Genomic DNA, 26,710 nt, shown 5'->3' with positions numbered 1-26,710 from the left:
ACTGAAGATAGAGGAAAGAATGAAGATAGAAATGAGATTGGACTCAGTTTATTTTTTAATTTATCTCTTTAAAGTTTCCTTAAGTTCTGGTTTCCTCTGACTTCTGATGATAAGTAATTTTAATAGTCCTTTATTGAGGATGATCAGCCATATCTGTTAAGGTTGCTCCCTGACTGTGTAGTATTACGGTGAAGTCACAGACTGGGACATCTTTTCCCTAGTTGATATTAAAAATAAAGAGTTTACAGAATGGCTCCAGGCAATGCTCTTGCTTAATGACATAAGGAAAGCTTTTACAGTGGAGGTCTCTATGGACCCTTGCCTTCACCAAGAGGCAAACTCTGTAATACCAAGGATAGGACAGACTGGCCTTATGTGCCCCTGTTGTGATGTGCTGAGATGGACAGTGTCCACTCTGTCGTTTTCCTGTGGGAAAATGCTTACCTGAATCTCATCTTGAGGAAACAATCAGACAAACTCAAGTTGAGAGATGTCCTACCAAGCAGCGGGTCTGGATGCTTCACAAATCTCAATGTCAAGAAAGACTGCCTGTCCTCCTCCACCATAGAAGTGCTGAGAAGCACTTCTAGAGAAAAGGAGACTAGAGAGGCAGGAAAAATAGCCATAAGGGAAACACTGGGACAGTCTAGGAAACTGTAATCTAGATGTATGTATGTTATAAATGTTGCATTTATGTAGATAAATGTCCTCCTTCTGATTTAGAGGTGAAGAGTTACAGCGTCCAGGAGAGCAACAGCCATTGTAGCAAAATGTTAATAGGAAACTGTAAATAAAGAGGTTGCGACTCAGGAATGCCAATAATCCGGAAACTGGAAATAAAGAAGCCAGGGATGGGGAACGTTGATAATCGGGAAACTGGAAATAAAGCAGCCAGGGATGAGGAATGTTGATAATCAGGAAACGAAATAAGTCGTGGCTCAGGTTGGAGACTTTCTCTGCCTCTCCTCCCTCCAGAAATTTGTCACAATATATAGTAATTGCTTCTTCACCTGCCTTAAGTCTGTTAATAGAATGGAAGCATCCTTTAAGAGTAATTGAAGTTTTCATCAAACCCATAGTATCATAATTTTTTTTGCATAATAACACATTCTCATAATAATAAGTGATGTTAAAATATCTCTTGTGTTTATAATGCAATTTTACACAAAATTAGATGTAATTTTAAAGGTAAAAATCTTAGGTCTTAAAATGTGAGTTGGAGCAATCTAAGGTTGAGGAAACTAAGACCAGGCAAATGATTCTCATCCTTTCTCATAGTTTACTTAAAGCTGTCAATTTTACTCTAATAAATGCTTCTATTTTTCTAAACATACTAACTGGGATGCCCACGTGCAGAAGCAAATAGAAGTTGTAGGCAGTAAGATACCACATGATGTGATATTTGTGTGCATGTTGCATATTGTACATCAAGTAAGATGTTCTCTTAGGGTGAAGTTAAAGGGCTTGATAATGCACAATCAACTTTTAAGCAAAATGTAATTAATAAAATTATAATGTGGTTTTGGTATTTTCAGATAAGTTTGGAAAATAGCTTTAAGTTTATATATATGAAAATAACCTTTTTTTTTTTTTTTTTTCGTAGAGGAGTGAATCTCGTTCCTTTTCTAGAATTCATTGGGTTACCTGACAGTGTGGTAAACATCCTGAAAAACTCCCAGAGTGGAAATGCATTGACAGCGTATGCCATGTTTAAGGTGGGTACTGTTACAAACCCATTGCTCCTCAGACCTCACCATTGACCTGCTCACTTCCCTATGAGACTCCATGTTAGCTCCCAATCTTGTTTTGTAACTTAAAACATTGTATTTCATCTCTGATGTGTCTGGTGACTAATGTAAAATAACAAAATTTTAAAGTGGAAGTAAAATGTTTTACTTTTTAGGTTTTAGGAAGAAATGTCTTAAAAACTGGTAGATCATTCATAACTTGCTGTGATCAGATAATTGGTAGGCTTTTGTGTTTTTCCATGGTAGGGGTCATCTGTTTGATATTACTCCTATTGATAAATGGAGATAGGATTATTTTAAGGCATAATTATATTTGTTTTTCCTTATTCCGTGATCTGCATGCCACCTGACTTGTTAGCAAAATTTAGCATTTATTTTACTGTTTATAATAGTTCATCTTTTCTTAGCAAGTAAAATAGGTTTAATCCAAATTATCTTATGTCTTACGTGATAAACTGTTTTTTGTTAGATCTTAACCCAACATATCTTTTATTTTAGAAGTTGAAATCTTTTATAACCATTCTCTGGATTCAGACATCATCTTGATAGCTTCTATGCCTGTGTGTTTTTATTTTGGAAGGGAAGATTTCACTGTAAATTGTGGAATATAGCCATATTAATATCATTCTCTGAATTGACCAGTATTTATGAGGGTCTATGAAACTTTTACCTAAGAAAGTTGAAAACGCTTAGAAACTGGATGTTATTTTATTTTACCTCTGTTATATAAGAATAAGAATTACAGTTTTACAGCATTACTCAAAAGTAGCATTGTTTTATTCTGCCATCCCTATTAGCATCTGCTGAAATTTTGGTAGATTTCCTCTTTTATTATAATTTTAATGAGAGGGTTAACACTTAATGTTGAGTTTTTCTACATTAAAGTATATTAAATTAATAAATTATCAAGTTTCTAGTTATGGTAGGTATAATTTTAACTCGAATAAGTCAAACTACCATGATAATGTCTACCCTCACTAATTTACTTGCTTTTATCCCACTCCCATAGCATAACAGTTGATAGCACAATCTGTGCTAGGTGTTGTTTGTTTTCTTTATTTGATTAGGAGCTCCCAGGAATTCAGAATCATGTCTTCTTTCCTGTTTTTTCACTGCGCCTGGTATTGTGTTCTGTAGGTGAATACAGTGCTCAGTGCATGTTTGTAGAGTTGGGGTTGGAAATGAAGCTGTAGGCTTCATGGTAGGGAGATGAGTACTAGTGGTGTTTTCCCCTCCTCTGTAATGTAGGAGATACGGAGGGGATTCTCCTGTGTATTATCTGTAACCCACAGTTTCTCAAATAGAACAACAAACACGGATTTATTGCTTCATCAAGACAAAGCCCCAAAATGAAGTATGGCATGAATGGTCTGGTGGCAGCTGGCTGCAGGATGTATGCACTGACTACCTCATAATCTCTTTGAAATACACCCAGGTACCGTTCTCGGTACTGGGAATAAACTAATCAAAGAAGACAGTGAAAAATACCTGCCTTGTGGAGCTGATAGTGTAGAGAATGGTGGTGGGGTGGGGAGACAAGATAAAGTTAAAAACGTGTGTGCACACAAAGTATGTGTACATAAGATGATGGTAAGTGCTAAGAAGGGAAACCAGGGATGGGGGTGTGTTTGTGGTATTTATTTGTTTTTCAATGGGAGATGGCATACCTTGCTGAGAAGGTGAGAGAGTTGCTCCTCCAGGAGGAGCATTCCAAACAGAAAACCCCAAAGGCAAGATTCTGAGGCTTCAGGATTCCAGGAGAATTTGAGGGATGTGGGGAAGCCGGTGTGGCTGGAGTCGGTGAACAGGGCAGAGAATGGCCTGTCATCAGATCAGGGCAGTCTTGTAGGCACTTACAAGGACTTCAGCTTTCACTCTGAGGACATGGAAAGCCATTGAACAATTTTAAGCATCCTGCCTCTGTTCTATCAAAATTACTTTGGCTGCTATATTAACAGACCATGGCAGTACCAGGGGAAAAGCCAAGGGACCTTGGGTGAGATGTTTACAGTATTTGAGGTGAGAGGCAGTAATAGCCAGAACCCAAGTGGTAGCAGGAAGTAGTTGGATTCTGGATATGTTTTAAAGTCATGGCTGCTGCGGTTTTTCTGATAATTTGGATGTAAATTATGGAAAAGGAAGAGGAGTTGAAGCTTTCTTGTAATTTTTTGGCCTGAGCAACTGGAGGAATTGAATTGCCATTTTCTGAGATGAGAAAGACTTTGAGAGGAGCAGGTTTGAAGTAGGACAGTTGAAGATCGAGGGTCAGTTTTGAACATTCAGTCATGTGCCACCCATTGACATTTCGGCTGACCATGGACTGCATAGTGGTGGTCCCATAGGTCCCGTGTTTTACAAATATCATATTTTTACAATACCTTTTCTATATTTAGATAGGTTAGGTTAAGTATACAAATGCCCTGGTCTTATAATTGCCTGCAGTATCTGGCGTGGTAGTGTGCTATTACAGGTTTGTAGCCTAGGAGCAATAGGCTATACCTTGTAGCCTGAGTGTGCAGAAGACTGCACCATCTAGGTTTGTCTGAGTACACTCTGTGATGTTTCACACAACAGAATCACCTAATGACCCATTTCTAAGAACGTATCCCTATTAAGTAACTCATGTCTGCATTAAGTTTTGAGATCCTATTAGACACGCAAGTGGAGGTGGTTGTAGATACTGGAATTCAGGGAAAAGGTTCAGTCTGGAGATTAAAGTTAAGAATCATCAATGTGTAGATGGCACTAAAGACAACCAAGAGAGTGAGATAGATGGAGAAAATAAGAGGTCCAGGAATTGATTGTTGTCACACCATGTTCAGAGGTGGGTGAATGGGGAGGAATTGGCAAAAATGAAAAGCTGCCATGAACTGGAAGGAACCCCAGCAAATTGAGGACCTGGAGCCAAGTGAAGGGAAGTGAAAGCTGTCTCAGACAGTTCCACTGGTCCAGGGGCTGATTCCAAATTGACAAATGGATTTCGTTTTGTAGAGGTCACTGTGACTTTGAAAGCAGTTTTGGTGAAGAGATAAGGGTGAAAGCTTTCTTAATGTGAGTTTAGGAGAGAAATTAGAGATAAAGCAGACCGCTCTTCCAGAGTTTTGTTATACAGCATACCTATGGGTTTGGTTTTGTTTTGTTTGAGAATGGATCTTGCTCTGTTGCTGAGGCTGGAGTACAATGGTGCAATCACAGCTCCCTGCAGTCTTGAACTCCCAGTCTTGAACAATCCTCCCACATCAGCCCCCAAGTAGCTGGGAATACAGGCACATGCCACAACTCCCAGCTAATTTTTTTCTTTTTTTTTTCTTTTATTAGAGGTGGCAGGGTCTCATTATATTGCCCAGACTAGTCTTGAACTTCTGAGCTCAAGTAATCCTCCCACCTCAGCCTTCCAAAACACTGCGATTATAGGTGTGAGCTATTGTACCTGCCAACACCTGTAGTTTTTTTTTTGTTTTTTTTTTGTTGTTTTTTTTTTGTTTTTTTTTTTGTTTTTTTTTTTTGAGACGGAGTTTCACTCTTGTTACCCAGGCTGGAGTGCAATGGCGCGATCTCGGCTCACCGCAACCTCCGCCTCCTGGGTTCAGGCAATTCTCCTGCCTCAGCCTCCTGAGTAGCTGGGATTACAGGCACGTGCCACCATGCCCAGCTAATGTTTTGTATTTTTAGTAGAGACGGGGTTTCACCATGTTGACCAGGATGGTCTCGATCTCTCGACCTCGTGATCCACCCGCCTCGGCCTCCCAAAGTGCTGGGATTACAAGCTTGAGCCACCGCGCCCGGCCTTTTTTTGTTTTTTGTTTGTTTGTTTGTTTGTTTTTTGAGATGTAGTTTCACTCTTGTCACCCAGGCTGGAGCAAGTGGTGTGATCCAGCTCACTCCAGCCTCTGCCTCCTGGGTTCAAGGGATTCTTCTGCTTCAGCCTCTCAAGTAACTGGGATTACAAGTACCCATCACCACAGCCGGCTAATTTTTGTGTTTCTATTAGAGACTGGATTTCACCATGGTGGCCAAGCTGGTCTTGAATTCCTGAACTCAGGTCATGCGCCCACCTCAGCCTCCTGAAGTGCTGGGATTACAGGCATGAGCCACTGCGCCCTGCCTGATTTTTGACTCAGAATGTGAGGGGCCTTTTTTGCTTTTATGGTTCTCTTTGACCAGTCATCTTGTATTTGGTATTGGGCCTTAAAGCTCTGATTAACGTTAAACCTGTGCATGTCTGCAGCAGGTGTGCCATTTTACCACTTTTGGCCTCATCGAAATGACTGACTGGGATTTGAGACTCAGGGTAGAATGTGATGAGAAGGTAGCATAGATCTGGTAAAGTCAAAGGAAGGGATTTTGAAGTGAAACTAACCTCAATCCCCCAGAGAGTGGATTCACACTCTGCCTCTCCCCATTTGAAGATGTTCAGTTCTAGTTCAGCTCCAGATAGAAAGCATTTGGCAGGATGGCAGGGGTTTTAAGAAATAGAAACATGTGCTTCTTTGTTACTGTTAGTGATACTGAGCCCTCTTTCTGATTTCCAGGCTGACCTGCCCCACAGGTTTACTAGCCTTCGATTAGGGACATCAGTACTATGATTCTGTTATCTGGGTCAGGATTGTGTAGGGGACAAACGTTCATAAAATGAGTTTAGAGAAGCATCTCGTTAGGGAAAACCATATAGGATGTTACTACATTAGCTTTGTGATTAGCTGATTTGTTATTACCAATAATTTTAATTTTAACTTGACTTTGCTTAAGATGGCAGTAATAAACAGGTTTTGATTTGCCTCTGTTTGCTTTTGCTTAAGATTGCAACACCTGCCCGGTATACCGTGACTTTGGGAGGAACATCCTTCACTGTGAAGTATCTGCGCAGTCATGGCTACATGTCCACACCACCACCTGTCAAGGAGTATCTACAGGACAGGATGGAAGAGACGAAGGAGCTTATCACAGAGAAAATGGAAGAAACAAAAGATAGACTCACTGAAAAGTTACAAGAAACCAAAGAAAAAGTTTCTTTTAAGAAAAAAGTGGAATAAGTGCCTAGTGCCTTATATAACAGTATAGAAAAATTCCTGCACTTTAACCCTTTGGAAACTATGGGCAAAGATACATGTCTGATTTTTTTTTTTTCCTTTTTTTGGTTAGTTGCCGAAATATACTAGTTCTCTGAGGGTTAAAGAAGTAATATACCTTTTTAAAGTTAAATATCACTAGAAAAATCAGTGTTTTTATAAGGAAAGAAATGAACCCATTATAAGAATTTCCCATCAATAACAGTATTAAGCAGTAGGTAATGTCTTAGAAGTCAGACTTCTTTTTCAAGGTCTTCAGAAGCACACTTGATTTCTGTTTTGTTGCAGCTGTAATTTTTACATACTAGGCAGTTGACTCCTTGAATAGCCAATGTGACCCATAAAACAGACTGTTAATACTGGATCTTAATTTTTATGTTATTCATTAAGGTTTTAACTGTATTCAGTATGTAATTTGGAGACAAACTAGCATCATCAAAACTGCCTGTGAATAAGAGGGTATTTAGTCTTTCTATAAAAACAGAATAGGACAGTTACCTACCAGTTAAAATATCTTATATGAAGAAAATAGAACAAAGATTTAGTCATTTATATGTAAATAAGATGTATTGGTTGTATGTAAATGAAACATGGATCCTTTAAAAATTATTTTTACCTGAAGCTTGTTTTTTAAAGCAAATATATATAAGGTGATGGTACTTTTCAACTATGTGTATTGGTGGCGATCACCTCAAACATAAACCTTTATTGTGAATCATTTGTGTCCTTTTCAACTGATCTTTCAGAGGAAAGGTAAAAAATCTTTACACCTTAAATTTATTGTTAAAATCAAGTATTTTTCTGCAGCAACTCAAGCTCATGGTTCTCAAACAGAAGAAGATTTGGGAGACTAAAAATGGAGTCAGGTTGTCATGGAGTTGGCTAACTCCTTGGGGTAGGCATGGTCCTTGCCTCAGCAAACCAGTCTTAGTTTCAGAATTAATTCTGATTTCATTATGGAGTAAATTTTTAAATTGTGGCTGCTGATTTTTGTCTTACATTGAAGGAAAATACCCTGACTTGAGCGATCTACTTGATTTTTTGATGGAGGTAGGGGGAAGGCAAGTCTCGAACTCCTGACCTCAAATGATCCACCCACCTCGGCCTCCCAAAGGGCTGAGATTCCAGGCGTGAGCCACTGTGCCCAGCCCTGTACTTGATTTTTTTTTTTTTTTTTAATGACAAAGCTGTCAAATCATTTGCTTGTAATGAAATTCAGCCATTGTCAGCTATGAGCATTGCAGTGGTGGGGGGCAGGGTTATGTTCGAATATGTATGTATCTGTTTCCTATGCTGTAACTGCGATTATTTCAGTTCTAACCCTTGAATTGCCAATTGGAGGAGGGAATGGCCTCTTTTTAGATTGTCCTTGTTTTGACTTACCTGCCAAGGCAAGAGAATGTCAGAGAGTTTGCCACACAGTCCTGCAGGGACCCCTGCTCTTTGCCAGGATTTTTGTATCAAGTACTTACTTTGGCCAAATATAGAGAATAGTTTAAAGGGGAAAAAAAGTTTGCAGTTGATGAGTCTAATTATTATTAGAATACTTTTTAAATGAATATGCTGTGATTGGAATCTTTGTTCCTGGGGGCCGGGGAGAGTGCTGAGAGCAGCAGCTGTGTCTCTGTTCTCTGCAGTGTTGGGCAGGCAGCACCGTTGTCTCTTGATAAGAGGGTTGAATGCACTACTTCACATTGATGCCACATTTTCAAATCTAGACATGAGTAACATATTTTAAATATTAAATAATTCACATTTTTGCAGATTCAATTGCTATTTTTTAAGATATTAAACACGTTTCTTGTTTATTTTTTCTTTTTAACCACTGGAGACTGCCTATGTTAAAATCTTGTGTTACATGGAATTCTTCTAAAATAATTTCCTTTTACTTTTCATGTTGCATATTTCCTAATAGGGATAAATTGGAGGTTCTTAGAAGTTACTAATAATCCTGAGACTAAAATTTGCTTTTTCTGCATAGACATCTTTTGTTCAGTCCATTTGAGTTTTGTTGCCTTCCAGTTTCATAATCATGTTGTGTTTATCTGATTATAGACAGTGAGGTCTATAACTGCTTGAGTGATTTGAAATTCTCTAGTAAAAAATTCTCTGAAGATATGGGAAGTTCTGTACTATTACTTGGCACCAGGAATGATACAAAAATGCTGTTGCTAGCATATTGCTAACCTAGTCCTTAAGCTTCAAATAGTTTAAATGGGGACCCTTATAATCTGTTAAGTTTGGAGTATTGTTAGCAGGCTAACAATATAGTACCAATATGTCAAGTTAAATAATTGAGAATATATATAGTAAATATAGTTTGCTATATGTAATAGACCTCATTTCATTTACAGTACATCTTATACTTGGGATTAATTCACCTGTAACCTCTGCGAACTGGTAGTAAAGCAGAAGCAGCCCCATGTCTCATGAATGTCTACATTTATATTTGTTTTTTTGAGACAGTCTCACTCCATCACCCAGGCTAGAGTGCAGTGGCACGATCATAGCTCACTTGCAGTCTTGAACTCCTGACTCAGGTGATCCTCCCACCTAAGCCTCCTGAGTAGCTAGAACTACAAGTGCACACCACGACACCTGGCTAAACTCATGTCTGCATTTATGCGAGGTGTGTGGACCTGGTGAGGAGGGAGCTATGACTGAGATTCACCTATATAAAATGCACAAAAAGGGTTTGCTAAGCAAATTGATATTTGAAATGACAGATGGATCAGGTAAGAGCATAATTTATTCAGGAATAAGAGCAAAACCAATGACATCAAAAAATGTATTTTACTGAGACAACCTTTTGTGCATACAACAGGATGCTGCTTACAGATTTCAAGAAGGAGAAAAAGAATGCTTATATTGAGATTACCTACCTCCCCGTAGTGAAAACAATAAAATTATGCCTTCAAATAATCTTGTGTTTATTTGTCACAGACTCTGCCTCCACTTATTTACAAGTGCTTTATGCTCAGGATGAAATGGAGTTAGGGATTCTGGCTCTCTTGTTTCAATGATCTTAGAAAATAATTCCAGGAATTCTAAAGATCTTTATAGTTTGAGAAAAAAAGTGAAGAAAAGAAGGAAATTGTATATTCGACACATTGAGCTTCCTTCTGTGTTTAGTGTTGGGTTTAGGTCATTCAGGATTTCTTAACTGATTCAGACATAAACCAGGCTACTGTAGAAGATAGTAATGGTGATGAAATGGGCAGAAGATGATTTTTAGCAAATAAGGCAAAAAAGTCATCTTTCCTGCTTTTTCTGAAATGATAGTATGTTGAGAAGATATTTTTGTGAGATACGTATTTCTGAAGTAGAGGATTCCTTCTGAAAATATAACTTGTTAGGTAATGTGGACACCATTTTTTTCTGTTGCCCACAGTTCATTTTTTGAAATGGGGGTCTTCATTTTTTTCAGATTTTCAAAACTGAGTCTCCATAAGGCCTAAAATAAAATAGATGAAATATTATCAAAGTTGTTTGCACCTGTTTAAATATCTTTTTTGTGAGCCACTTACATTTTTTGGTACTGAAAGCTCACTACTCCATTATCCTTATGAGCGTGAAAGTCTCAGTGCCTCAGATCATACTGGCCCACATGCCTGAGTGGCACCTGCACACTCAGGAAGTGGAAGCCTCTTCGCTGTCTGCCTTGGAATTCAAACACCTAAGCCAGAAATCTGTAGAGCCAGAGGTGGGGAATTTTACTTACTCATTCTGCAGGTGTTAATGTTCTCTTTTGGATCATTTGTGTGTTACGTAGAATCAAGTTAGTATTAAACAAGGTTGCAGAAGGGACTGCATTGTGTTCCCTGAGGACAATAGGAGTCAAGACCTCATTCTTCCCTTCTGGGCTTGAATGGTATGGGGGACAGACCACACTCCTTCCCAGAATTCATCTGCAGTCATGATTTTGGCCTGGCCTTATGGTTCTTGAAAGATCTTTCTCCTGCACTTGGAGCTTGTAACTTGTGTTTGAGAAATGCTGAGTCAGGCCAATTGATAGTATTTTCCCTCTGTAGATTTTTCCTTTGTGACTTTTGTGTCATGTTTGTTCACTTTAGTCAAAACAAGCTTTTAATTGTCTTGCTTCTTCAGGGTTAGGCTTTGAAAATCAAGCTGTATTCTTTATGCATCATTGACAGTCACCAACAATAATTATAGATCATAATTATCCCGTGGCAATTATGATAAGAATTATTAGTAGAAAGAAAGCATCCTGATTTCAGAAACCAGGGCAGGGTATAACGTGAAGCCTGTTGTTTATTCTGCTGACTTGATTGGACATCGTAGTGGAGAGATGGCACAGGCAGCCAGAGGCATTCTCAAGAGTATCATGTCTCCACAGAGGAAGGGTGCTTATGGAGAAGCACGTTTCCGTGTGTTTTCTCTGGGACAACATGCTCCACAGGAAAAGTTGAGTACTGTTAGACATGTCCTGCCTGCTGCCAAAGCCAATTTTCACTCCTTGAAAGTGAGGATTGAATATAACCTCTCTTCTTTTCCTTCTCTCTCCCTCCCTCTGTCCAGCTGCTTCTGTTTTATATTTTAAATAATTTAAATGTTAGAAAAACTTTGAAGTGAGAAAGAAAAAGACAAATGTGCCCTGAGCATGCCAGGTACGCATTCTGCTTGACGTTTCTGTGTGGACCTCCCTGTTGGTGGTCCCTAGGGGAGGATAGGCACACTGTCCCCAGAAAGAGGAGGACAGTGAACTCAGAGCTGCATTTGACTGATACTAGGCTATTTTTAATACTTAGAGCAACAACATTAAAACCTAAACTTCATCCTTTTGATAAAATGAACTTCCCCTCATTTTTTAATCAAATACATGGCAAAAGCCTTATCCTCTGATAGTTCCATAAAGGCTGTATTCTAAGCGTGTAATAAGAAATACTGGCAATTCTGTATCTTCTCTTACACCAATTAGATGTTTAACTCTTTAAAACCTGCATTTTTTTTTTTTAATGAACACATGGCATTTTCGCATACACGTGTATTTCAGCCTTACTGTCTGTACTCCTCTATATACAAGATTTGTGACTTTATAATGGCTGAAGCAGAGTTTAATGTGTATTTTATTCCTTTTGAGTCGATATTTTCTTTGGACACTTAAGATGGTGACTTAATTAGTGCAGTTGCTTTACTTCTCTAAGAATAGTGGCGACTCTGGTTCTCTTATGATAAGGGTGCCAAAAGTCCTCACATACCGGCCTGGATGATCTCAGCTGCAGCCTGGAGCTGGAATTACAGGGCTTTGTTGCCATAGTGCTGCATCAACATGCACTTCTTATGCTCTCATTATTCAAGAAGATGCATGATAACGATGGGTCACAGTTTGCATTCCTCACTTCTTTCGGTCCCGAAATAAAAGTCACACATGCCAACAAAAAATTGAGAATATTATTGAACAAATATATCCACAAAGCCTAATGCAACTTTTGTTGAGAAATATTCATTAATTGTATTTCAAACACGTTTTAGATTAATAGTTTTTTTGCATTCTAAATCAAACCCTAGGCTTACAGAACCAATGAATTTGACACTTCATGGGTCACATTAGAACCAATATTTTTAGTTGAAGAAAGAAGCACAAGAGAACTGGATTTAAAAGTGGGATCTCAACTTACAGTTTAGTGCTTTCCTTTGGTGCCAATTATGTAGATAAAAGTCCAGGCTTTCGGACTTCTGAAATCCCTTGTATTTTTGGAAACAGAAACTCAAGCCAATTTTTTTTTTTTTCTTTTTTGAGATGGAGTCTCACTCTGTCACCAGGCTGGAGTGCAGTGGCATGATCTCGTCTCACCGCAACCTCTGCCTCCCAGGTTCAAGTGATTCTCCTGCCTCAGCCTCCCGAGTAGCTAGGACTACAGGCGTGCGCCACCATGCCCAGCTAATTTCTGTATTTTTAGTAGAGATGGGGTTTCACCATGTTGGCCAGGATGGTCTCAATATCTTGACCTCGTGATCCGCCAGCCTCGGCCTCCCAAAGTGCTGGGATTACAGGAGTGCGCACCGCGCCCAGCCCACTCAAGCCAATTTATTATAAATATTCCTTACCTTCCTTCTCTGCTGGTGCTTTCATCTTTAGCTTTCAGCTTCTTTTAGAACTCTTTTCATCTTTTTGTCTTTAAAGTGATTGGATGGGAAGATAGTCGCTATTCTGTGATCTCAGTTTCTGACTGTAGAAAGGAAACATGTATTCATTAAAATTTCTCAAGCTCCAGCTTCATTTTCTCTTTCACCTGGGATGGATCGTGAGATGGAAAACTTATGTGAGCCAGTTCAGTGATGTCTGTCACTTTCTGGGTGAGCTTGGTGTTGGCAAAGCTGTTAGGTAGCTATCTCCTTTTCTTTTTTTTTAATAATTGATTTTTTTGTTGTTTTTTAAGAGGCAAGGTCTGGCTCTGTTGCCTAGGCTAGAGCACAGTGGCAGGATCATAACTCACTGCGTAACTCAAATTCCTGGGGTCAAACAATCCTCCCACCCTGGCCTCCCAAGTAACTAGGATTACAGGTGCCCACCACCAAGCCCAGCTTATTTCGGTTTTGTTTTTTGTTCACTTGCTTTTTGTAGAGACAAGGATCTCACTATGTTGCCCAGGGTGGTCTTTAACTCCTGGCCTCAAGCAATCCTCTCACCTTGGCCTCCCAAAGATTACATGTGTGAGCCACTGTGCCTGGCCACTATTTTGAAACATCCAAATCCATACTAGAGGGCAAGTCATGGAAACAGTTATTAAATCTAGTTTCTTTACATCTAACCTTAAATATTTCACATATCCAAGGAGAATTTGACCTCAGGAAATTCCCCATTGCCCCCTTGGTACAAAATGAGCTTGCCGTTTCCTGCTCTGCTGCTGTGAGGAGGATCAGACAGTGGTCACAGCATCTGATCCTGTACTTGTGGCATACTTGAGGCCGGCTCAGATTGGAATTTTCCATTTAATTGCTGCTAATCACTGGAAGATCTGAAGTGATCAGAAGCTGGCATTTGTGGAAAATTTTAGTGCTGAGTTGTTCAGATTAATATCTGTTAGTTTTCACCAAAATACAGAGGTTGGCCTCTGAATTCCATGAAAATTACCAACCTTAAAACCTGTACTGTATTATACACTTAAGAATGTGCTAAAAGGCTAGCTCTCATAAGTATTTTTCACAATAAAATTCAAGGCAAACAACACCCCTGGCCCTTCATACGCTGTGTGGGCCGCTCTGCACTGCAGTGCCTGCTGCTCGTTGTGTCTGTGTGCCGGGTTCGGTGTCTCATGCACCTGATGGACTTAGAATGGCTGTGTGGCATTTGCCTTTGGTACTCATGGTGGTTAAACAGCAAGTGCCTTGCCCCTCAATCAGGCTGCTGAGGACCCAGCAGGTTGAGGCACCCTGCTACTCCCATCTCCAGCTCTCCTTGGCTGGAACCCTCGCAGAGGGAGACCAACAGATGGTGAAAGAAGTGTCAGAGCGAGAGACAGGAAGAATGTGTTCTGGGGTTTAGAGTGGAATTGTCAGTAACACACAAGGCTAAATGCTTGCACATATTCCCAAAGGAGGTGGGTGGGCCAGTGTCAGCAGAGGGAATGCAGAACGAGAAGGCCCATCAGCAGGAGAGGATGCCCAAGGGCCTGGTTGCATCCAGGGCTGCTTCAGGACTGAGCTAGGCAAATGGAGAGAATGGTGAGTGACAGTGCCCAGATCCATGTGGGCTCTCCTGGAATCCTTCAGACAAGGAAGGCCAGAGGAAAGTGGGAAGGGCAGGAGAGGGTGTTGGGGAAGCAAGGCAAGAAGCCAAATGATTTTGAACCATATGTTGTCCGTAAGTCCTTCTGGGTTTCACATTTTGTTACAAAGCCTGTAATAAACCCTGCCCCCACTGCAGTGTGCTTCATTAAAACAACTGTATAGCTAAAGTAATGGAGTAGAAGAAACCGATGTAATTTATTTATTTTTGTGTGTATTTATTTTTTGAAATGGCATTTCACTCTTGTTGCCCAGGCTGGAGTGCAGTGGCATGATCTCAGCTCATTGCAATCTCTGCCTCCCAGGTTCAAGCGATTCTCCTCCCTCAGCCTCTTGAGTAGGTGGGATTACAGGCACCCGCCACCATGCCTGGCTACTTTTTGTATTTTTAGTAGAGACAGGGTTTCACTATGTTGGCCAGGCTTGTCTTGAACTCATGGAAAGGAAGTTCTGGCCCAGTGACTTGGTCTTTACCTTGTCACTGGGTGGTCTAAGCCCCCGTGGTACTCATTCCTGGGCATAAAATCAGCACCTGTTTACTTCACTGGGATTTTTTTTTTTTTTTGGACAGAGCCTCCTCTGTCATCCAGGCTGGAGGTCAATTGCATGATCTCGGTTCACTGCAACCTCCACCTCCTGAGTTCAAGTGATTCTCCTGCCTCAGCCTCCCGAGTAGCTGGTATTACAAGCACCTGCCATCATGCCTAGCTAATTTTTGTATTTTTGTAGACATGAGGTTTCACCAAGTTGGCCAGGCTGGTCTTGAACTCATGACCTCAAGTGATCCACCAGCCTCGGCCTCCAAGAATGCTGGGATTATTTCACTGGGATTTTAAGCTCCAGTCATTTAGCGTGGAGGGCATTTCAAAGGCAAAGGGCATTTACAAATCTGTTGCATTTGGGCAAAAAATGTTTTAATTAGAACATCAAAGTTTGAGCGCTAACAGCCCTTCTTCACAAGGAGCCCCAAATGTCAGGCGCTATGGCATACGCATTCCTTGGATCTTCACAACTGTCCTGCGAGTAATAGATGAGATTGCCTGTTGCCGTTCTATAGATGAGATTTGAAAGCCTGTCAGGGATATCAATTAACTTGAGATGAGGCTAATATTCAGACCACCCAGGTCTATTGAGCTTCAAAGCCTGTGCCGTCATTTAAGCAGGAAATATTCAAGGAGCCAGATCACCTGGGAATCCCACGCCAAAGACAGCACCTCACCTGCTGCTGGAAGCACCGGCGCCCGGGCCTGTGTGGAGCAGCCCATTGGTCTACAGGCTTGCTCCAGGTGCTAGTGTAGGTTGCTAGAACATTTCATGCTTACAGATGACTGGTAACAGTGGAGACAAATTCTGTAAATGAAGATGGTTTTGTAAACCGAGGAAGTTACATAAGGGTCGCTGTATACAGCTGCAGTTTTTTTAAGACACGAAAAATGTATGTGCTTACAAGTAAGTCCTTTTGAAAATGTATTTTTAGTTACCACTCTTTTGCACTTCTGATATTTTTAACATGAAAGTGTAAAATAAGGTGAATGAGGTTTGCATTATTAAGGCAAAAGCCAGAGTCTTGACAGAAACATTTACTGTAAGACAAAACTTTACAGATTTTTTTTAAATTTTTTTTTATTTTTTTCCAGAAAAAAATTCAAATCTTTATTTTTAAAAATCCCACAAATCCATAATTAAATTATTATCTGAAAAAAAAATCACAGGGAGCAAAAGTAGGGTACATTTAAAAGGCATTAGATTCATTAATATCGGAGCCATTCTGGAGACACCAAGCGAGAATTCTGGAGTTACTCTACATCTTCTTTTTAGTGATACCAGAACTGGGGAGAAGGGTCCAAGCAGAGTTTGCCAGTGTATTCAGATGGAGGGTATGAGGAGGAGCCCTTTTCCTTTGTCAGTGGGTTTCATGTTGGGCCACCACTCCAGCACTGAGCAACTCCTCGATGGCCCTGTCATCATACCTCAGGACCTCCTTCAGGATGTGCGTTGTGTGCTGCCCAAGCAGGGGAGGCGGCCTGGCCTCTGACATCTTGAACTTACTGTATCTAACAGCGGGGCCTGGGATGGAAATCTTCCCCACAGTCGGATGCTCCATCTCCATAACAAGGCCATTGTGTAATACCTGAGGTTCTGCAAATACATTCTTCATGTTGTTGATTGGGCCATATGGGACTCCACTGCCTTCAAAGAGATGTAACCACTTGCTGGTCAGTTCTTCTTCAAATCTTTCAGATAATATTTTAATAAGCTCTTTTCTATTCTGTACCCGAAGGTGGTTAGTTTTATACTTGGAGTCATCAAGGTTAAACTTTTCGGAAGCTATTTTAAAATGTGTCTTTGAATTAGAATCCATTCAAACAAAACAAGGCAGTGGAGTGAAGGAATCTAATTCGAATGTTCTCAGCAACAGACTCATGCTGTGCATGCGTCATCACAGAGAGCAGAAGAGGGGCTGTCATGCCATGGCCCAGGCTGGGTGGACCTCTGGAAGGTTCTGAGGGATTCTTTCCAGCATGTCTTTCTGACTGTATCCCCGGGGGATGGGGGAGAGGGCGGCCAGGCGGATTCTACTCAGCTGCCCACACTTCTGTTTTCAAAACGAATGCCTAAAATAAGTGGGTGAAAGAAAGCCATGATTGCTTAACTTCAGAAATTGGAGGGGTTCGGGAACAGTCAGGTGGCACTGAAGTACAACGGAGAACTCCCCAAATTCGCCACCTTTGAGCATTAAGGAGGCCCAGGGCAGGGTGGTGTCCCACCTCCCGTCCCCCACACCAGGCATGGGGGAGAGGGCGGCCAGGTGGATTCCTCTCCCCCATGCCCGGGAGGATCGTCAAGGAGGGGGTTCAGACAGCAGTGGCGTGGGCATTGGACATGTGCACTTGCCCTCTCTCCCCGCCGTCATCCCCTCCCCCCTCGCCCGTTCTCTCTGTCACTTGGTCCGCGCTGTCCCAGACACGTCTGAGCACGTGCTTCTTGGCCCCCACACTTCAGCTCCAGCCGGAGCGGGCGGTTCCTTCGTGCGCCAGTAGCTTGTAAGCACTTCCAAGCCTTTGTTTTTCCGTCTCAGGTCTTTCGCAGAAGCCATCTGAGCTTGCTCAGTCTACAGCCAGAGTGGCCGGGAAGATGATCTTGTAAGGGCACTCCTCAACCGTGGGGACCGTCTTCCGCAGACAGGTGTCCCAGCCGCCTGTCCGGGGGCGCAGCCCGCGGGGTTTCTCAGTGTGGTTGAGCCCCTTCGCCGGTAGAGGGAGCCAGCTCAGCGCGCACCTTTGGTTGTCCGGCTCTCTCCTCTCTCATTTGCCTGTTTCCTTTGCTAACAGCTCTCACATCCTTGGCTCTGAGACAGCTTCCAAAGTGACAGCTGGTACAGCCTCACAGGGACAGTGGGGCAGAGAGGAGTCCTGTGTCTCCGTTGTGACGAAAAAGCCCCAAGGTTTACTGGATTTGCTGCTTATGGTCTGCAAAGCGGGATCCCACGCCTGGATTCCCCTCATTCCTTCTGTGCAGAGCTGTCTCCAAGAACAAAGTTTGCACTAGTGTTAGCAAGTTTGGGGGTTATCTTTAGTAGTTCTATAATTGTCTGCTAAATTAAGAGATGACAGAATTTATTCCAGAGTATGGTGTGGTTTATTAGTGACTACTTGCTGTTTTCCAGGAACGAAAGTTTCTTATTGTTCTCCTCCTTCTTATAGCTCTCTTCAAATCCGCCTTTTAAAATAATCTTAAAGAATTTAATTCAGAATCTAAAATGGGTGTACCATTAGAATTTGGGGCCCATACCGTTTTGAATGGTATTTTCAAAATTTCAGTTTCCATTTGCTCATCACAAGTACATAAAATGCAAAAAAATAAATTGTATATGCTGCCACCATGCTAAATCCACTGTAGTAGTTCAGTAGGTTGTGTGGGGTTTTGTGCACACACAGTCATATCTGTGAACCCATATACGTATTTAGAGCATAGAGATAATACTATTCTAGTCTCTCGGTGTAGGAAATATAGCGCCTTTCTGTTGTTACATTATGACTAGAGACCTCCAATGCCAAGGAATTTAAAACACACACTCAGGGCATCAGTTCCACTGCTGAATAGCTGTCATTGTTAGAAATCTTGTTCATATTTTGGACTGAGCATTTCGGTTCTGTGTGACAGGCACCCAAAGACTGAAGCATCTAGAAAGTCCTCCTGGGGTGAGCAGTTTCCCTGGGGACTTCTCATGTGAGGGGACCTAACGACCATCTGAATGCCCTGTGTAGAATCCAGTACTGGGAAAATAATCATGATCAGACTAGAACTGCTTCTAGTAGAATATGAAGTAGTGATTTTGAAAAGTCAGAGTGATGACAAGCTGAATGGGAAGTTTAGCTAGGGAGCCATAAGAAGCGTTTCTTTGCGACAGGTCTTAAAACACATGGCATTTCCCCCCATGCATATGCTTTGTTGCTGAAAGATAAAGAAAAAAACAAAACAGAAACCCAAGGGACACATGTATGCCACTGATTATTTTTAATGATTTTGTGCTGTGGTTTGACCACAGCATTAAGAACAAGCAGAAAAATCTGATTTCATAACTAACGAACAGCACTTAGAGCAACATCGTTCTTTAAAAGTATTGCAATTACAGACCTTAGGTCTAAGAACTACATCACCATTGCTCGGGTAAAAGAGGCAGATACATGACAGGTGGAAATCTTTTTCTGTATAGAACTGGGAATTATGTTGAAAAGTAAGCACAAATGTTTGTTAAAAAAGACTTTAATGACTTGTATCATAGCTCACAACCAACTATTGAAAAGTTCAAATACAGTTGTATTTTTTAGTAGATTGCTTTATAAAAATTAAATGAACTAAATGCTGTGAATAGTATTGTACATATTTTAAAATAGCTGTAAACTAGACAAGTATACAATTAGAAAACATGATTTTTGAAAGCTGTAAAATGAAAAATAGCAACATACCAACAAGCACATTAAAATGAACCAGTATAATTAACAGTAAAGTTTAAGCCTCAATTCGTTCTGTAGAAAGGAAGCAATGATGTGGTAACAAATTATAGTACCTCTGAGTCTAGAACATTCTCATGCTCACCAGTTCTTGCACAGGGTTGAACCTGGGGTGTGGGAGCTTTGTTTTTGACAGTAATGAGCCTCAGTTCTTAATGTGGAATCACAAGGGGTGCAGTATATGATGGAACCAACACACGGGTCTAGACACGCGGGATCCACCACAAACACAAGTGTCAACTTTTCATGGTCCTTTTAAACAAATACTAAAAGGGCTGCCTTTTAATCCATTCAGCATTAAGAGTTGCATTGTACAGTCAATTTCAGTTTAAGGATAATCGGTCATTTGTTTCCTGGATGTTAGGGGTATGATTCCATTGTGATTTTCAAAGTCAGAACATATACCATGGAGCAAATAGAAACTTTGGAATTGATTGGACTATCCTCTGGTGGCAGAATAAGCTGATGATATGGATCAGATGGGCCAGATTCCATGGACTGCCCTTACGGATAACACTCAAAAGGATACCCACACCCAAGATTCAACCACGGTTTTAATGAACACGGTGTTATAAACATTTTTGTTCTTTTTAAAAAAAAATTAGGGCATTTGAAGATAATGCAGAGGTCATAATGAGACACTAAAAACTAAACTGGAAGAGATGTAACAATACACAATTCAAAACGTAATTTCTAACTGATGGCAAAACCAAGCTTGCTTTTTGGGTCAGGATTATGATGGGACACGAATGGGAATGGATGAGAGCTTCGTTTGGCTGGCTGACAGCCAAGTCTCTTCTAGTGCTAACCCATAACTGAACACTTTTTCCAAGAACAGGGCCTCCTTGTAAGTGTATTTGTTTTTCCTGAGGTATTCTTTCCCTACAATCTCTACTGTTACTTCATTGGCTCCACAGCTTCAGTTTGTAAAAGAAAAAGGCACAGAGAGACTTGGACACAGACGGTAACAGATGCCTCTGGAGCTGAACGAAGTCCTCTGCTGCAGGCCGATTTACTTTTTCCTCTGACACAGTTTCTGCAATATTAACAACAAAAATGTGCACTTTTCACTGAGGTCTGACACCTTCGTGATGCTACAGCAGGAGACAGATGCAGGAGATTATAAAGCAAGTTGAAAAATCAACATTTTTCTGACTCAAATATAACTAACACTGGTCCAGCTGAGCATTATTAAAATGATTAAATAAGAAGCGTCTAGTGGCAACCAAAAAGCTGTTGGATTTTTTTTTTAAAAAGTATTTTCTTTAAAGTGTTTTCACAGCAAAGATGCAACTTTCCATTGCTATGTATACGCTGGTCATAAACTGTTGCTTGTTCACACGTCTTTCTCTTGTGTTATAATATTGATATTTAATAGGAAAATAAACTACATAGACTTTAATCTGTATGCATCCATTTGCAAATTTCCTTACAAAAGAGGACAAAGCACATAGGCATTCACAAATTCTATGCCATTTCTGTTAAAATTGATATCATCTATACATTATATTACAGTATTAACAACTTTTTGTTCTACCCATTGGGTAGGATATGTGCATAATATATTCAACTTATATACAGCACCTTACAAATAAAAACATAAGAAAAGACAGACAACTGAAAAAGCACCATTTTAAGTGAGGCACAACAAAGGTGGGAGCATCAAGTGCAGGAGGGGGCGGCTTGGTTCCTATGTCTGCTGAACTCAACATGAGGCACCTTTAGTTGCTGAAAACTGACATGCAGATCTCTGACATGATGGGGGTATATAGATATAATGTGCACGGATAGTGTCTATGTATTTTCTATAGCTCTAACTCTCTCCCGCATTACACAAAAACAAGGACACACAGAAGGAAGAAAGAAAAGGATAAAGGAAGATCCTGCTTTCTTAGTAAGACATTCCTACACTCAGACAGCAGCTTCCTAATGCATCCAGTTCGGGAAGCAGCAGCAGCAGCAGCAGCAGCAGCAGCAGCAAATGACTGTCCTTGGCAATAACATGAACTCTGCAAAGGACGCAGCGTGCTGAGTATTAAAGAATCCTGAAATCTTGATTCCTAAAAAACAAAGACCATGGCAAGACTAAGAGTGCTTCCCATTGCTTGTTCACATCTCTGTGATCTGTAGGGGTGCTGGCAGCTGGTGGTGGTGGAACTGGTGAAAGGTAAGCCACGCAGCTGCTGCGAACTAGCATTTAGGATCTGGGCTGAAAGCAACATATCTTAATTTGTGAGTTTCCTCACACCAAAGAAGGGGAGGTTCTCCTCTTACACCCGTCATTCAATCGTTCTTTCACCTCAGTAGGCCAAGCACGCGGCGTTCAAAGTCAGTGTGAGCAGGAGAGCAAGGGGCAAGGCTGTGGGGTGTGTTCATGGCGTGAAGGCTTGGCTCCAAGCACTGGCTTTAATCAGGCAAGAAATGCAAAAGTTAACCGAAACCAGGTAAATTTCCCAGTTTTTTTTCTCTCATATACTGCTGAGCTTTGGAAACTAAAAAAAAAAAATTTGTTTAAACAAAAATTAAAACACAAAGTAAATGCTGTCATTCTAAGTAGCAAAATTCAATAAGCGAGCAGTGCAGCAACCCCCCCACCACCGCCCCGCCGACCCAACACCAAGAAGGGGTGCATCCAGTCAGGGCTGCATGGCGGGGTGGGCTCCCTGCACCCACAGCAGAACGTCTCTGAGCCTACAAGTGATCGACACCACGAGGCCGTCCTTTGAGGGAGGGCCCAGGGCTGGGTGCTGTGTGTCTCTGTGGACATATTTGAAGCACTCTGCATCAGAGCCTTCCAAAAAAGAACCACTGGATGGAAGATAGAGGATGGCCCCTGTCAGAGACAGGAACTGCTGGTTCAGAGAGGAAGGCAGGAATTTAGATGGATTCTTCTAGGTCAGAGAAGCTCTCTAAAAGTGCTTCCTTTTGAGCCTTTCTCTTTCTTATGAAGATGAAATAAAGGTGAAGAAAATCAAACGGAGATTGGTAGAAGTTCAAGAAGTCCTCGCCTAGGTACGAAAGTCCTCTGCTGGGGTCAGGAGGCCGCTCCTATTTACTGTTGGCCCCTATTTCCTGTCTCATAAGTTTGAGTGAATGGAAATGCAGTCCTCATGATAAATCTTTTAAAAATTATCTGCTCTCTTGGGATTTCCTGTGGCTTGGGTGTGTGTCCACGTGTTTATGCAGTGGGAAGGTGAAGACATGCTTGTCAAGCCTCTGTATCAGTAAATTTTGGACACCAAAAATAGATCAACTATTGAAATACCTAATTTGTTTCATGAAATCTCTTTTTCATTAAGGATTGCTTCAGTATTTAAAAAGAATGCTAGAGTTTCTGAAAAAGCAAATATATGCTGGAAGACTGTGTTCTTATAGGTGGGCTTCAAGATGCCTTGGGTCTCCTATACCTGGAACAAGGGACTTTTAAAAGTCAGCGGTATGCCCAGGAGTGTTCGTTCCCACCAACTGTTCTTCCTAACAATGCAATCCTTTGCTGCCACACTTTGCTGGAATAATCTGAGATTATAAACCTATCATTGATTGCCTACATCACTGGTTACTAAACTGGATCCGTGGGTTACATAAGCTAAAAAAAGAATTCTTGAAAGAACAATAGGCCCCGCTGTGTAAGCTGCATCTTCACGATCACTCGTTCAACACCACGCTAGCCATGAGGTGACACGGTATGAACAAGTCAGCCACAACCTTCAAAAGAGCTACTCGTGTAAATCACCTTTTCCTTGTGCTGAAGGGAAGTTGACTATTAATTCATGTCTGACCTTCACTTTTAAACTAATTCATTACATAGTCCCAGCCTCGAAAACCTTTCAAAGTCATGGTTTGATATGTATGTGTCTTTACTCAACAAAGGCAATTCTCTAGGGTGGTGAATGGGAGGAGCCTCTTTCTTGAAAAATGATGAAAGGAATCTGAATTACATAATTATCTTGCCAATACTGTGGACATATGCAAAACAGTTATATACTTGCGTTGCTAAGGAATTCACAAGTCTCTGCTCTGAGCTCCTTGAGGCAGGTAGAGAAGTAAGGACCGTGAAGCCATTTGAGAGCTAGGGCTGTGGGGTGTGTCCCCTGCTTCACCAAAACTGCGGGCGAGAACTGGAATGATGGAATCACCTTCTCACCTCCGCATGTGCAGGAACATCTGACCAGGAATCCACTGCAAGTCCCTGCCCGCAGGGCCCAACGGGCAAACGGGCTCCTCGTCTTTCCCTGACAGAGGAAAAAAGGCTAATCCAAAGAGCCAGTGAAACTTCAGGGCATCTCCAGGGTTGGGGAAGGTCCTCTCTGGACCCGAACCAATCTCTGCCCTCAGAGCTGGATTATCTCCTGCAGAGGGCTTCCAAGTGTCACTGTAACAAGACTGAATCCAGTCTCCGAAGCTCCAATGTGGCCCTCTACTGTATATACTTCCACACAGGGTTGTAGGCATGAGCTGACAACTGGTGCCCGTGCTTTTTCTCTCTGCATTTAAGAGTTTGACTAGTTCTGTGGATGCTACTGTGTGGAATGGATGAATGTAATGGAAATTCCAATCCTCAAAACAAACAAAAACCAGCGACCTACCTACAGAGGTAAGAAGCAAAAGGGAACAGACCGGGATCAGACAGGACTTGGGGTTTGGAACAGTCTCTCCAGTTATAGCACAGAGCCACCACACTGAGGGATCACCTCCAAGACCCATAGACAGACACAAACACACACACGTGGATTTGGCTTTAAAGCTGCATAGATCAGAGTCATGGAATCATCATTCCAGCTCATCTTGTATGTGCAGAAAGCAGAGGCCCACCCTCCACATGGCAGACCATTCTGCAGATAAGCCCTTCTCCACGCGCAGTGTCTGCTAAACTTGTTTGCTGCTCTTATAAAAGACAGTGCTTACGTCTGCAGAAGAAAGTTATTTTTTTAATTGTACGTAAGAATGAATGTTTGTAAATGTCAAGAGTATTAAAACTAATGGTATTTAAAATCAGTTTTCTAGTTGCATTTTAACTGCATGTTGTGCTTTTTACCCTGTGCTCTTACCTCACTTGCTCCCTCCACTGTTCTCTGACCATCCAGTTCTTGCCTTCAGTACAAAGGCTGGCCTGGAGAAGGGTCTGGTAGAATCCTGCAGGAGTTTGGGTAGGTTTTGAGCACTGCATTCCTCTAAGAATGCTATGCTAATACTAGTGGCATACAATGGCTTATTATGATCAGCAACATGGCATTCTTCCATCATTTCTAGGGGCTTCCAAAGCATAAGAAACCAGCACCCACACCACTCCTGCAGGAAGTTCTGGGTAGGCTGGATGTGGGGTGGCTGTGGGGAGCCTCCTGTGAACTGAGCAGCCCTACAGAACTGAACTGAGCTGTCAAGGAAAGGGGAGAGGCAATAGGGATATACTGAGGAGCCACATATTTCAACAGTATGCAGAATAACCACCTTGCATTTTAAACAATTTATTGCATAAAATAAGGTATATATTTGAATATAGTTCATGCTATAGTGAAAAATATCTAAATTACTGAAGAAATTGCACTGCTTAAGGATGAGGGCAGTACTGCATGATACTGGATCCATAAATGCGTGTGTTCATTTTCTCATAAAATATGCAGCTTAAGATTATCAGAGTAAATCAAATAACAAGTCAGAAATGCTGGAACTTAATCTTCCCTATCTTCCATCCAAAAGTCTCCAAAAGCTTCAGCGATGCACTGCTATTTGATGCGAACTCCTGCAACAATAATGACTTTTTTGATTTATGCAAGTTGGTAAAATATTAGGCTACATCCCCAAATATCTGTTCTTAGATGATTCTGGGGACCACTCCAGGATATTCCTTGGGCCTGATGACAATCCACAGGTGAAAAGACAACATACAGAACTTCACGTAAAACAGTTCCCTCGTATATATTTTCCACATTAAGATAGTGCAACTTTGAACACACATCGTCACAACACAAAGGAGCTCCTTGCATTCACCCAACTCTTCCACTTTATGCCTTGGCACACAAAACAGGAATTTTGATTCATACTTTTTAAGCAAAATAAAAGTTCCACACCTTAGGAGAAAACGCAAACTGGCTGGTTCTTCCCCACAATAATATATAATAATCCTTCCTTCTTCATTCAGCTAATTATAAAACAGGCCATTCTGGCCTCATTTATCTGCAAAGTCTCCTTTCAGAATTAAATAAACCAAATACCTCTGTGGGTTTTATTTCATGATATCTTCAAAGCATCCCTTTCTCTGTTTTCCCCTGCCCACACCCCCATCCCAACCCCTGTCCCCAAATAAACACTGTTTGCAGTCAGACCAGGTGGAAGTTTGTATCATTTCAGTCTAGTTTGCATGCAATTCCCCTAAAAGGAGTCAGAAACAAAGACCATATTTGCTCATTTGGTTTTACTTATTTGTACCACGTAAAACTGAACAACACTGTGCACAGGAGGGGCCCAGCGGCCGCTTCCCTCCTTGGTTTCTTTCTCCAGCTGAAGTGCACGTTGGAGGAAATCAGACCAGGTTCCCGGGCTTCCTATCTTTGCCTTTGATGGGTACTATTGTGCTCTCTGCATTGTTCTGCTGAAACTGCAGTCTGCTGCCCCTGTGTGCATTGCTGCGCTGGTGATGGAGGAAAGAGGCACCTGGGTGGTGGCCCATCACCTCGCTGTATGTGGGGGGCGGCCCCTCCATCCTCCCGTTGCTGCTGCAGGTGGATGCACTGATACCCGAGTTGCTGCTCGGTGGGCACGGGCCCCCACTATACATAGCAATGTCTATCAAATCACTGTCAAATATGGTTCGGTTGGGTGGGGCCCTCACGGACTCTCGGTTGAGTTCCATCTGCTGTTCAGGGTCCCGGAGCTGCAGGGTGCAGGGCCCCTGGTAAGGAGGTGGCTCTTCACCATCGGACAAGGAGATGGTGGGAGGAAGATCAATCTCGTGCTGCACATAGGGGTAGGTGGGCTGGAAGCGGCTGAAGCGATCCCTCTGGATGAAGGACGGAGCTGTGAACCTGTCCCTGGACCGCGGGGCATGCATGATCTGAAAGGAAAAGAGAGGCTTGAAGACGGTTTGGGCGCAATGATGACCGTAAATGTAGCAGAATCAAGGACAGTCACA

The 26,710-nt window shown here is 41.7% G+C and overlaps 2 protein-coding genes across 22 annotated transcripts in view; one reads left to right on the top strand and one right to left on the bottom strand.

Annotated features, from left to right (window-relative positions):
* FAM210A (family with sequence similarity 210 member A) overlaps positions 1 to 9,739 on the top strand; it is a 53,026-nt gene extending 43,287 nt beyond the window's left edge. For all 5 annotated transcript variants that reach the window (XM_003924877.4, XM_039463615.2, XM_074383801.1 and 2 more), the window contains 2 exons: positions 1,604 to 1,715; positions 6,548 to 9,739. In XM_003924877.4, the coding sequence (XP_003924926.1) occupies positions 1,604 to 1,715; positions 6,548 to 6,781 (346 nt within the window). In that variant the 3' untranslated portion in view covers positions 6,782 to 9,739. The remainder of the gene's footprint in view (positions 1 to 1,603; positions 1,716 to 6,547) is intronic.
* A 9,328-nt stretch (positions 9,740 to 19,067) lies between these two features.
* LDLRAD4 (low density lipoprotein receptor class A domain containing 4) overlaps positions 19,068 to 26,710 on the bottom strand; it is a 418,190-nt gene continuing 410,547 nt past the window's right edge. For all 17 annotated transcript variants that reach the window (XM_039463614.2, XM_074383794.1, XM_074383797.1 and 14 more), the window contains one exon: positions 19,068 to 26,632. In XM_039463614.2, the coding sequence (XP_039319548.1) occupies positions 26,102 to 26,632 (531 nt within the window). In that variant the 3' untranslated portion in view covers positions 19,068 to 26,101. The remainder of the gene's footprint in view (positions 26,633 to 26,710) is intronic.

The sequence above is a fragment of the Saimiri boliviensis genome, chromosome 13 (genome assembly GCF_048565385.1).
Source record: "Saimiri boliviensis isolate mSaiBol1 chromosome 13, mSaiBol1.pri, whole genome shotgun sequence".
Lineage (NCBI taxonomy): Eukaryota > Metazoa > Chordata > Mammalia > Primates > Cebidae > Saimiri > Saimiri boliviensis.
Note: the sequence above shows the minus strand (reverse complement) of the source record. Positions and strands in the feature narration are given on the sequence as shown.